Raw genomic sequence first — 14,039 nt, forward strand, 5'->3', positions numbered from 1 at the left:
ACTTTGGATTCAACATTTACGCTATTTTCAAAATCCCAAGGGGAGAAAAAAAATATTCTCTTCAATTCTAAACCAAACAAATAAAATGTTTTTAAAATCTTTAACTTTTTTTCCCCCATAGATTATTGAAATAAAGCTAATGAACATTAACTTAGTGTGTTGATCAACATGACACAGTATTGTTTCTGCAATTACTTTATCTTATTTTCTTTCTGTGTTCTTTCAGAGATCATCTATAGCTGGGTATTTAATGAATTCCCATCTTTTGTGGCAGAAGACAGCAGGCGTTTCATCTCTCAGGAGACAGGCAATCTCTACATATCCAAGGTGCAAACATCCGATGTTGGCAGCTACATATGCCTGGTAAAAAACACAGTGACAAATGCCAGAGTTTTGAGTCCTCCTACTCCTCTGACACTGAGAAATGATGGTAAGAAAAGCACTGCTTCTGGCTACTACATGAATGAAAAACACCGAAGTAAAAATACTCTAATTAATATAAGAACCATGATTTTATTGTTTTTCAGTATATGCATGCATTTTCTGTGGCAACTGGCAAAGTTGTTCATGGAGGCAGTTTCTTTTAAAACATCCAGACATTGTGAGAATATTTAGATCTGCGAAGGCTGAGGTGCAGACTAACACTTCTTGGTGTATTTTGTTTAGAACAGTTACTCCACCTTGCTATTCTGATGTTCTGTCACTGACAGAGCGAAGCACATCTCCTTTATAGGCAATGTCTATTTCCTTAGGGCTCCATTCAGTTGCCTCAACCCGAGTGGCTACTGCCACACTGATACTCTCAGGCACCTGAGAGGTCCACATGGGGCATAGAGACCAGCTGCAGGGCGCCAGGAGATTGTTCATGTATTTGGCCATTGTGATTAAAGACAACACAAAAAGTTTCCCTAAATACACTGGCAGCAAAAGAAGCACAGAGGAGAATCTTCATCCTTTTCTGGGTGCAAAATGCGTCATAGTGTCAGAGGATCACAAAAAAGTCTAAGATACTTAGTGCCTTCTCTGCCTCAGTCTTGAATCCCAAAACCAGTTGTACTCATGATACCTAACTCCCAGAGCTGGAATTTAGGGATGGGGACTTGAGTGATACCCCCATTATCCAGGAAGGAATGATTAATGCCAATTAGATACCCACAAGTATATGGGACTGGATGGGATGCACCCAAGAGTAATGAGGGAGATGGTGAAAGAGCGCACCAAGCCATTCTCAATTATTTACCAACAGTCCTGGTTATCCAGAAAAGTCCCAGCTGACTGGAAAATAGCAAATATGAGGCCCACCATCTACAAGAAGGATCAGAAGGACGATCCAAGTACTGGGTTCCACATTTAGGTCACAACAGCCCCAGGCAGCACTATGGGCTGGGAGCAGAGTGACTGGAAAGTTGTCTGGCAGAAAAGGACCTGGGCAACAGAGGCTGAACATGATCTAATGTGTGCCCAGGTGGCCAAGAAGACCAATGGCATCCTGGCCAGGATCAGCAGTGTGGCCAGCAGGATCAGGGCAGGGATTGATTTTCCTGCTGTACTCAGCACTGGTGAAGTCACATCTCAAGTACATGTCCTGTTCTGGGCCCCTCACTTGAAAAAGGACATTGAGGTGCTGGAGTGAGTCCAGAGAAGGGAAGTCAAGCTGCTAGAGATCTAGAAAACACAACCAATGAGGAATGGCTGAGGGAGCTGGGATTGTTTGGCTGAAGGAAAAGAGGCTCAAGAAGTGCTTACCTTTCTACAACTGCCTGAAAGGAGCTTGCAGGGAGGTGGGTGTCAATCTCCTCCGTCATGCCTCAAAGGAAGAGAGAAAATGGCCAGTATTTTCCTTCTTTCCAAGATGTTCCACATTCAGTTATGCTTTCTAGTTCATCACAGCAATTCAGCGCACTTGAATCCATACCTACGTAAATCAAAGAGAGAGAGAGAAACGTTTTACAGTTTTATTTTGTCTTGCTTATAGCTTTTTCTTAAAGGAATAGTAGTCCTATGCTACAGACACAGTACAAAATCTAGGTTTAAACACAGAAGACTTCGTTTAATAGAGTAAATTAAAAATATGTTCAGCAATTAAAATGGAACTAAATTAATGTTTATTCATTGTAGTAAATTTAAATTTCCTTCCTCATAACATGTGGCCTCGGCAGCAAAAAGCTGCTCCATTAATTTATCACTTCCTATTTTATTTTGCTGGTTTAGTACCTACCAGTGTTAATTATTGAGTTTCAGGTGTTTAATTTAACTGATTTAACATAGTGAACTTAATCTTTTTTGATAATTTTTTTTAAATTAAAACCCCCAAACATTGACTGCCTTTTTAATCTCTTTGGATTCTGGAAAAAAAAAATCATTTTATTGTCTTATTAATTATTCATATTTTACTCTATTTATTCTTTATTGTATTTTTTCATGCTTTTATTTGACTCCATCTTCTGCAGAAATTCAGCAGATTAATTAACCATCTTGTATTGACAGCACATAGGCACACAATACACTGTAAGAAATTTAGAGAGTAAATAAGGATAAAAGCAGTAGTCTACATCACTGAGCTAAGATAAAAAAAATCTATGAAGGAAAACTCTGGATTTTTTAAATGTCAAGTGGGTAATAAATAACAGCCTCCAGCAAATTTTTGTTTCATGGCTGGCTGTCACACCACTGTGATAATCCAACCTTCTGAACTATGCTGTAGTATTGGGGAAGTTTCGCACATAGAAGAACAGCTCCTCAACAATTTCCCAGTTTCCTGACTTGTTTTTTTCACACGCATGAATTTCTACTAAGCTTCCATGACTTAATTTTATTCTGTTGGTATTTATGAAAAGCTCCTTTCTTGTCATGGAATTATTCAGTATTTCTTAGTAAATTGCTTGCTTTCCTGTACAACTGAGCAAGTTTCTCAGTGAAGACACCTCAACTTTCTATCTAACTTTGCAGTCTCCATCAACCTACCTTGAAAAAAAGTTGTTAAGGAAAATATTGGTAGTTAAGTCATATTATTTAGGAAGTCTGTCTGGTTCTACCTCGTCCACATAATGCAATAATATGGGCCTTTTAAAAACTATCTAACTATCTAACTAGCTTTTTAAAAATTACAGGTGATGACGACCTTTTAAAAGTATATATTCATTATGTGCCAAAATACAGAATAACTCCTGAAAAGTAGTGCTACCTAGTTAAAGAAAATTAAACTAATTTATGAAGAAAGAAACATCTGGGAATAGATTCCAAGAGGGAAGCAAGAATTTAAAAATGTCATTAAAACAAATGTTGAATTAACTGAAAATATACTCGACACTATGTTTGCTGAGTTGCATTATATGTTTCTAAATATGGCTTTTTAAGATTTTTTTTGGCAAAAAAAATATAATTACTTTGAACTTTTCAAATACTCACTTAGATTTAAAAATAATACATCTTTCTCAGTTCCAATGGTCGGTATCACAACTGACATTTCCCTAAGCAGTCAGCACATTTGTTAGAAACCACAGGAAGAGCTTGCGGTTTTAAACAGCTTTACAAATAGTTCTATATAAATAAAACAATTTATATAGCCATTGTTCTCCAAACATATGTATCATTAACTCCAAAATACTCTAATTGATTTATTTATCATCATTCTTAGATTTTGATGTATATACAGTACCTGTGCCCAGGGGACTAGACAGCTTGTGACAAAAGGCACTTCAATGACAACACTGGTCTCTATTTATCAATGAGAAAGAAATGGAATAATATTAAGGCATTCTGTCAAACTCCGCAAGACTGTAAGAACTTACTGGGATTTTATTAATCTTTTATTTCTTCTGTGATGTGTCTCAAAGGGGAGCTTAGCTGCTTGATATGAAGCAAATTAAATAAAAACATCAAGAAATCCTTCAATGGATTCTGAATAAAATGAATGCCTCGTTTGTACAGATGTCCTTGACAATCAGTTATTTCATATAATTCAATTGCACTTCAAGCTGGGTTATTAAAAAAACCCTAAAATTCTGAGTAGATAAAAAGTTTTAGCAGGAAATAAAAAGTATGCATCATTTCATCAACTGCCTTTTAAGGCATTACAAACTTTGAGGAATTATTTGATAACTGTTTACAAATAATAAACAGCTTTGTTAAATTGTATCTTCACAGGCTTGGATGCTGACTGGGAGCAGTAAACTGTCTTGACTCCCAAAAACAGGAAGGCTTTTCAAATTTAGGAAACAGAAACCTAGGGAGTATAAACATTTGATGTTTGAGAGCATAAGACAGCTATTTCAAGTTCACAGATTTTTATGCCAGTTTTTCTTTTTTTTTAATACTTCTTATCGTTTTTATTTCCTTGGAAAATATGTTAACTTTAACATTATTACTGTACAGTAGTGAATTATGTAATTCTTCATTTTAACTCTGTGCAGATACTGCCTGTTAACTTTGCTATGGTGAAATCTCCAGAGTCTAAAAAAACAAAACAAAACAAAACAAAAAACAAACAACAAACAAACAAACAAACAAAACCTGGACAATTTCATCAGATCAGAGGATAGTTTATACTAAGTTAAACTGGAGCAAATTAGTTTAACTTCCAAAGGCTCGTACGGCTGACCAGACATATTCTCACTTTCAGATTTTTTCCATGTCTTTGTAGTCTGTGAACCAGTGAACTGAATTTTGTTTGTCCTCATTCTATTCTTTAATTCAATGTGATTTATAATTTCCCATAATGATAGAACATATAGTTATCAAGGTATTAAGGATGATAATTTCAAATTTTCCGTGATTAAATATGATCTGCATATACTTTTTGAGGTTAAGATATGGGATATGTTGCTTGAACATCACTAGGTTATCTATAGATCACTTTACCAGCATGAAGGAAAATTTGGAAGAAATCATAGCAAATTCCCAAATAACAGAAATCAAGCAATAAAAATACCCAGTCTATCATAATAAGGTAATAAATAAAGATAAAATAAAATTTGCGGTTTCACAGACTTATCTGTACCCATCCCCAAAGAATACTGACAGTTGTTAATTAACTAATATCTAGAATTTTTAAAAATTTGCTTAAAGGTGAACTCCAGTGGTTTTGACCTGTCATTCTTTGCCTTTCTCTGTTGTGTTTTTTGTTTTGTTTCATTTTTTGTTTTTAATTTTTTTTCCAACTTTTATTTGCGCTTTTTTTCCTCTAATGGCATTATTCACGTGGAGCTGAATTCTAGAAGACAACAAAGTACACCTGAATTTTAATAGGAGTTCAAAATACATATTCAGCTGTGACTTAATTCTACTAGGTTTTCCAGCCTTATAGGCTTCCTGTTTCATGTCGGTTATATAGCAAGGCTTTTCAGTCACATTTTGTATATGAATTGTGAAAGTCCATAAAAACTGTCTTGAAACTGTAGGGACTCTTCTTACTTAGTACTCCAGGTCAGGAATCAAACCTGAAGTAATCCTCCTTTGATTTCTTTCTTTTTTTCAAGCAGACATAACATCTGTGCAAAATCAAGTTTGCTCTTTAGCAGTATACAAAGATTGATAACATTGACAGAGATATGAGTGAATGTATGCAAGGATTGCTCCAGGGGAAGGTTGATAAAATGGCAACATCCCTGGACAGCCATTACCTGGTAGTAAATACGTTTCTCGTGTAAAACTGTAGTGAGGTATTTTAATGATGGGTCACTCTGAAAACTGAAAAAAAAAGTCCTCCCACAACCTCTGCTTTACTCTGCTGAAAGTATATCCTGCATGGGTTACAGGTATTTTGAACTTCTCATCTCTTTTAGTGTTCTCTTGTGCCAGGGTCTTCCTGCAATGTTGTCAAAATAACGGGATGAAAATCAGGATTAAGAAAGATCATATTAGCTTAATTTTATTTTTTTAAAGAAATGAAATAAGGACATACATAGGATGGGGGAGGGTTGTTGGTTTTGTTAAAGGTTTATTATTATTTCCAAAATAGCAACATTTTTAAGTTTATAATGTCTATTCCAGTTAGCAGCAATGGTTCTTACCTATAGGCAAGAAAATCTGTAGACAGGCAGAGAATTTTATGGGGGGTTCCTGTACCTTAAACCATTTACAGAGCATTTTACAGGGCTTGTAGAATAGTTGAAGAAGACTCTCAAACAGCACAGAACAGTTTAAAAACACTATTTGCAAAATATTTAATCTAAAAAAAGTAGAGAGAGAAAATAACTTGGGATAATCTTTTGACAATGTAAAAGGGCTGAACCCAGGGGGTAACGGGGTTGTTACAGGAGGAACACAGGGAAATGTTGGGAAAAGATTATGGCCCAGGATTCATTGTAGAGCAAGAGCTCTTCCACTTCAAAAGTTTGCATTGAGTTTAGTCTGCCTTTGAACTCTGTTAAGGTAACCTCTTTAGAGGATTTTTAATTGCTAAGACTTCCCATTAGTTTATAGACACACTACATGCTGGAAATGCAGTTGTTTTTCTAAATCAGCTAAAATAGCTCGAGATTGTAGCCATGCAGTGTCTTGAACATCTTCTGCACTTATGTTTTCTTGTTTCACTTCTTATCCCCATGATTTATGAAACTTGCACAAAGAAAGAGTTAACTGAACCATACATAGAATATACAAAGCCCAAAATAACTGAACTTGAAAAAAAATGTTAATTCAAGTCAGGATTTGGAATGGTGTTGCATTGAACCATAACTATTATGATTTCTGGTAGAAGTATGTTGGAAATAGTTTAATTCTTGGTAACTGAATTCAAATTTGTGCAAAATGATAATGAAAATAATCTTTGCAGCTGTAAATGGTTTCAGTTTATGAAGAATGGTCCTGAATGTTATGTATCTTAGTGTCTCAGGGTCTTAAGTACAAATTAACCAGTGACTGCTGCTTTGCAGGCATAGGGTATGGCGTAATATACAAAAAAAAAGTTACTGGTCAGTTTGTAATTCTTGTCAGAGTAGCAAAATAATTTGATTGTGAACAGCAGGAGTTTTGCTTGAAGTTAAATCTGTAGCAAGTAGGTAACAGGATGATTTGTTTCTATTGGGTCTAATACAATGGATATTTCCATACTTGTTGCTGATGACAGAGAAATTTTAGTGTTAGTTTGGTCTTTCATATTGAGAAAATAAGAGGTTCTTTGTTTTGCATGGCTATATGAGCAGTCTCAATTGAAAAAAAAATATTTCTTATTTAGGAAGCTTTTTCCAGTTAATTAGATACAATGAATATTAGAGCAACACTATTTCCTGCAGTAGAGTTCTAATTAATCAGAAGCAAGGGAAATACTCGCTCTGGATGTCGCAATAGTTTTGACATTTCTGCCACCCAGATGGAAAGTGAATATTCTGTTTTCATCCTATAAAACAACTTTGCAGGTTACAAGGAAAAAAAATTAAGTTTAGGGTCATACTTGAAGTACAAACAATTATGTAATTTCCTCTAGGAAAAATGAGATTCTTAGAACATTTCATCAGGAAGATAATTAAAAACCCCATACAAATTAGGTCTTCCTCCTAATAACTTAGATTAAATAATATTTCCCAGGTTTTTGAGGTTTCTGAATATCTATTGTGACCCCATCCTGGATGAATATCAGGCAATTGGAAATGAGAAACAATAAACATTGGCCAGTGATGCTGAAAAGAAATCTGTCACATATTTCTTGTGCCAAATTCAATGCAATCTCATTCCCTGTAAAAACAAAATGGAACAAAAAAACCCATGATTTTGTTTTCCTTGATCTAGGCCTCCCAGGCAAGGTGGTATGTTGACTAGTGTAGTGAGTCTTTTCTTGATATGTATGATTGCTCAGAAAAATTATCTACATACCTAGTCAGTGAAAATATTCAGGTTTTCATGTTTAGATACAACTACATATATGCATAAATCTCCATACTGGAATGTCGTATAGAAGCCATTCACATGTCTTCACTCATCTCGGAACATCCAAAGAGTGAAGTTTGGTTTCATCCAATACCAGATGTGCTGGATTTAGGAGAGCTTAGATGCCATTTTACAGATATGTGGCAAATTTATGAAGTCTAGATTAGTAGTGAGGAAAGATTTTTCTACATGGAAAAAGACTGCAGACTTGGTCATAGTTACAGCTTAACATCTTCAAGCACAGGTAAACAGAAATGTCTGCAGCCTAATCTGTACACTAGAAATTTTCGCCTCTCATCTGAAATACTAAAAAATATACCAATATTTCCCTCATTGCTTATTCTGAGACTGTCTCATTGTTTTTGTGTCTTTAGGGTTTGGACTCAGTTCCCTTTATTTCAGTCATAAAACACTGGTTTTCAATTGAAAATTTAATGGGTTTATTTGTTTTTGATGTTTAAGAGAGGCAGAAAGCTCATTTGTATGTATGACATACATTAAATTTAAGAGTAATAAATAATAATATGTTTCAAGACAGCAATACTATTTCCACATAGTTTCCAGACAGAGTTCAGAGTTCAGTGTCACTGATGAACTAGTGAAATCACGTATGAATAAAATATGGATTTTAAAGTGGTGAGAGTGAGGTTATGTTTAAACTTTAAACACTTTTTTCTGCTAAATGTGACTTTCTTTCCCATTTATTCCTCTATAATTAGGAATGCATGAACATCTTATCCCTTAGCTGTAAACTAGAGTTTATCCCTTCTTGCGCTGTATTCATTATGATATTGTTTCTGGACACTGAATTGCCAATTTTTCTTTCATATTAGGATATATTCCAGTAAAGACCTTTTTCTATCCTGTGATATGCAATAGGATTGGTTTTCTAACATACGAAAACAGTGTTGGCACTTTAGTATTAGTTCAGTTTAGTGTTTAGTTCAGTGCATTACAGATTGCAATTTCACATAAGCATTTTCAGGGCTTAAATGATAAATTTATAGCTCAAAACCTGGTTGAGAAATGTCTAAGTGGAAGGGATGCTGTGGACTGTTGTCTTAAAACAGCCATTCCCACAGGTAATTTTTAGGGACTTACAGCAGGCGCTCATCCTTCCATTTAGAATAGGATTAATAGCAGGTAAGTAAAAAGAATACTTCCCAGTGCATTTAAAATCTCTGCTGCAGACCAGACACAATGGTGGATATCATCATTACACTTGAATTAATTCAGTTTTTGCTGTCACTTTACTGTCATTGTAAACATGTGTATTCAAGGCTCTCCCAAACAAATGTCTGGAGACATTTAATGATCCAGGTCTTCAGGGAAAGAGCTAAATATTCATTTGCCACAAAGGCACCCACACCTTAGACAACCTTAGTATTCATCACAGATTATAACTAGGAGAAAAAACTATACATCAACATTCCATAAGGAATTTCTTAGGCAAAAATTTTCTTGGGTTTAGATACGTATTCCCACAGTAGATCATCATTACCATGTGGCAGGATATTTAAGTTTTCATCTGTAAAATTATTAAAAAAAAATTATGCAGCAGGATGAGTTTATCACTATTCAAGAGGTTTCCCAGAAACTAGTAAGAATCCAAATTAAATTTGTCTTTAGAGCTTTATCCAGGATGTAAGAAAACCATTTTAACATTCCTGCACTGTCTGATTAAGAGCAGGGACTTCTTTGTGCAAACCTCTCAGATGAACACTCTTAGTCACTGAGCTGGGAGGGTTTTATAATTTGTTAACAAAATAATGGCAAGTATCAATCCATGCCTAATCTTTCTCCTGGGTACAGGAAATATTTGGCTTTCATTTTCTCCTGAGCATTCTGATGATGTTTAGCCAGGATCTTAGAATATTTTCTATCTACTGTCTTAAATGTATATCAGCCACTTATTCAAGTACTCCCTGAAACCTGTTCCATTCAAAATTAGCCTCCAAAGGAAGTCATTACTGAAGGAGTATGTAGTAAACACAAATCATTTTAGCTGAAAGGATTTAAGGAGCCTTCATGTTCTGAGAGATGCAAGAGTGTAATTAATATCTGGAAGATTAACAAAAGAAGCATTAGCCTCTACCCAGCTGAATAAGAGGATGTGTCATGACTTCTCAGCATTCAGGTTTTATTTGACCCCGTGAAGGAAAAAATGCTTACTGTATGGATACTGCCAAAGCTTCTTGGTTGTTCCACACTCTTCATCTGAGGTTGTATAAATCATGGATTGGCAGGCTAAATGAAGAGGTAGAGCAATCCTTTGCAAAGCAATGATGTCTGATATCCTGTCTGTAGCTCTTTCCCTTGTTTTTAGCCGAAAGGACTGAAAATCAGAAACTGATCTTGCTTCTTTATTACATTCTCCATTTCCATTAAATGGCCCATAGAGGATAATGCAAAGAATTTTATCTGCAGTAATATCTGTAAATGTTTGAAATTTTATTGCATCTATTCCTGTGATATGTAAGTGCCTCAAAATCAATATTTATCATATTGTTATGTCATTTCTCTTTTTTTTAATAGAAAAATGAAATGCAGACATTATAGCTTAGGCTTCATAAGACACTGAGTAGCAGAATGTAGAACCTAAGTCACAGATTTGCAGTAAAGTTGGAGGAAAATCTTGTTAAATTAAACCCCTTATTAAAAGTAAAGGAGATGTTCTGAAGAGTTTTTTGGTACTTGGGTTGAACAATGGTTACTTTGTGATAAGTGCATCATTGTAAAAAAATATATATCTGAAGGAGAGATCTCTTCTATATATATTGAGGTCTCTTTCTGGCTAGGTCACTAACAAGCCATTGATTCTAACAAGGTCAAACGGTGCTTTGTCCTGGGATATGCTCAGTCATTTAAATCAGTTTCTTCTGAACAAAAAGATCATTAGACAGAACAAAACGATTATTAGCTTTTAAATCTCACCCAGTTAAGAAGACCCTTCCTGAAAGGGCAGAGATTCAAATACTGGAAAATTTAAGGTGGAATAATGTATTTCAGAATGAAGGCCAGGGACAAGATTTACTTAAACAGTAAAGTTTGGTTTTTAAACCCATTTCTAATCCCAGACTAAATTTCAAGATATGGTAAACTAGATTTACTTTGAATAGGTACGTTTCATATCAATCACAAATTCAGTACTTTTATACTCAGATCTGAATTCAGGTGGAATACAAAGCTTGTGAAGTAGGGAGTGTAGTAAACTCAGTAATTAGCCTTAAAAGTAGTGAACGATGGGGGTCCAGCCTTGAAAGGTAAAGGATTTTCAGAAAGGATGCATTTTCATGGGAAGGCAGAGCACAGCAGCATTGAGAACAGCATCATATTTCTCTGTAATGCCCAAAACACGTGAACTCTGATTTGTTAGCCACTTGAAAATCGTATATTATGTTTTTTATTCTCTGCTGATCAATTTTATTTATTGTTGTATTTCATGTTGGATAACTGGATATAAAAAATAACTGAGAGGATTTTTTATGGCACTAACCAAACCTTTGTAAGAGAGTCATGTATATAAGCCTGAGATAGACTGACTCCAGCGCACGTAGCTCAAAACCTCAATATTTCTTAAAAGTTTAGGTACCTTTTAGCTTCTAACACAAATGAACAAAAATCTTAATGAAAATGCAGGTGATGGCTGTTTTGACAGCACTGACTCATAGTGACCAAAACAGAAGCTGGAAAGCTAAAGAGCCAAGAAGCACCACAGCCATACCAGAGCAATTATAGCGTAACGTGGAAAGGTAGGGCCTTAAAAATTCCCTTAATATCTATGCAATTGTAATGGCCTTCATGGTCTCAAAGTTCATAAATAATAAGAATGAAAATTATCCCTCTGTAATAATAGACTTCTGTTTCCTAATTTTCATAGGGACACAAAGCAATTGCTCAGTAATTTTTATACATTTCCTGCCAGTTGCTGCAGGCGTGTCGTTTACTAGGGTAGGAATAACCCAGAAGAACAGGACATGGTACAAACCATCAGTACAAAGCATTTCATTAAGAATATTAAATGATGGCATGGCGTGCAAAGAGAATTCAGTACGTGCACAGATTGCTCTTATCAAAAGGACATAATGTTAAGTTAAAAACATAAGATCTGAAAGATAATATTGTCTCAGATGGGTAAAGATGTACTGTATTATTTTATGGGCAGGAATAATTTAATCCTATTTTAAGTTTTGTTTTTATTCAGGGCTAAAAAACCCAAATGTGAGATACTATATAGCAACTCCACACCATGATTTTTCAGAACAAAGCCTTACCCAAAAGCAAAAACACCCTGTTTTTAATTTGATTGAGGCACAAAACCTGTCAGTGAGTGTGAACAGTCAGCAGATGTCAAAGCTTTTAAAGGAACACCTTAGGAATATAAAAGTCCATCATAAAACCTAAATGAGCTATTTTCAGCAGTGTTCACTACAAGGGAACATGGAAGATTGATCTGTCAGGACTGAAGTTCCTGTAACTGAAGTTCAAATAGAAGAAATCTTAGAAGAAATATTGACAATACAAATAATTACGGAGCCCCAAGGCCCATCTTCTGTATGGAAGGAAGCAGGATGTACTATTTTCCTTCAATGAGTCTTAGGTCTAGAGGGAAAGTAGGTAGAAAAGGTGGGTTTTTTTCAATAAAAGGGACTCCTAAGAGCATCTGAGGAATGACAGACTACCAGGTCTGACTTCTGTGCCGAGTTTGTTGATAGAAAATACATTAAAAGTGTGATCATTAGGATTGTATTTAGCACATTATCACACAGTGGTCTTACCACACAGTCATATACCAAAAACACAGCTTTAACCAGGGAAGTCGTAATTTGGTCTGTATACAGCTTTCCTAAATAGTCTGAGAGAATACAAACAGAAATGGCCAAGCTGCTTTCATTTCACATAATTCTTTACAGGGACACCCATCAAAGGCTGTCAAAGAAACTAAATTCTTAGAGGCGGGTCAAAGTACAGCCACATTTTCAATTAAAAATAGATTAGAAAAAATCCACCTATTGTATGCTTATCTAAACAATTCTGAGAACTGGGAGATTGTCAGTGAACAGTTTCCCGGGACCTCATTATTCAACACATAAACTATCTGGAAAGAAAATGAACAGGGAAGTGGAGAAGATTGTTGATGTAGAATTATTCAGAATTTTGTAAGTTAAAAGTAACCCGGAAGAACTGCAAAAGGATATTGTGATAATAGAAATAGACTAAATAGGCAGTTAATAATGTCACCACGAAAAAAAATTATATAATACCTAGACCAAATAATATAATGCCTTTATTAGATATAATCAGCAAAGAGATTAAGGTGCCATGGTGTACTAACATCAGCTCAAGTACAAACCAGCAAATAGAACTGAATTTTGTGGAACAGACAAAACATTTCTAGGAAAAATAATGTGATAAAAAGATCTACATCTTCATTATTGCTGTATAGTTCTCATCTTCACATCTCAGAGTGATAGAATGGAATTTGAAGAGGTGCCACATGGGCGCTAGGACTGTTTATTAAAGATTCTTTTTAAGAAAGGATTGATGGTCTGGGGTTTTTCAGTCTGTTAAAGATATATTTAAAAGGATAGATATCCTGTAAAACTATGCCAATGGTTAACTGAGATAAATCAGAAACTAGTATTCACAATCTCAAAAAAAAAAATCAGATAACAGTAAACAAAGTCACAAAGAATGTAACTAAATTGCAAATTTATTGACATGTTAGAAACCAGTGAGAATACATTTTTTATGAATTACTATACTAGCAATCACTTCAGTCTAGGCTAAGGAAAATTCTAATGACTACCATTTTTTGATGGCCTGGCTTTATTTTAATGCCCAGGATACACATGTTAATTATTTTTTTTCATATTAAAAAAAAAAAGAGTTCAGAAAGCAATGCAAAACAGTGATTTTTTTTCTTTTTAAAATTGTATAATTTTTTTAGAAAAACATTTTATGCTTTCTGTTTCTGTAATTTGATTCAGTTATGAGACACGTTTAGATTTTCTAATTAGACTTAGGCCCCTCATGAAACATTCAAATATGTTCAGACTTCCTCCCAGAACCAAGCTTCAGGAGCCTGAGTGACAGTGGGAAAATGAGAGCACAGCCCCACTGGAAACTCCTGAGCCACATAAGGCTAGGTCATTTGATCTCTAAAAGAGATA

The 14,039-nt window shown here is 35.0% G+C and overlaps 1 protein-coding gene across 1 annotated transcript in view; it reads left to right on the forward strand.

Moving 5' to 3' along the window:
• Positions 1 to 14,039, forward strand: part of CNTN5 (contactin 5) — a 267,712-nt gene that overhangs the window by 111,068 nt on the left and 142,605 nt on the right. The window contains exon 6 of the mRNA XM_062514906.1: positions 227 to 430. Coding sequence (XP_062370890.1) covers positions 227 to 430 — 204 coding nt within the window. The remainder of the gene's footprint in view (positions 1 to 226; positions 431 to 14,039) is intronic.

The sequence above is a fragment of the Cinclus cinclus genome, chromosome 2 (assembly GCF_963662255.1).
Source record: "Cinclus cinclus chromosome 2, bCinCin1.1, whole genome shotgun sequence".
NCBI lineage: Eukaryota > Metazoa > Chordata > Aves > Passeriformes > Cinclidae > Cinclus > Cinclus cinclus.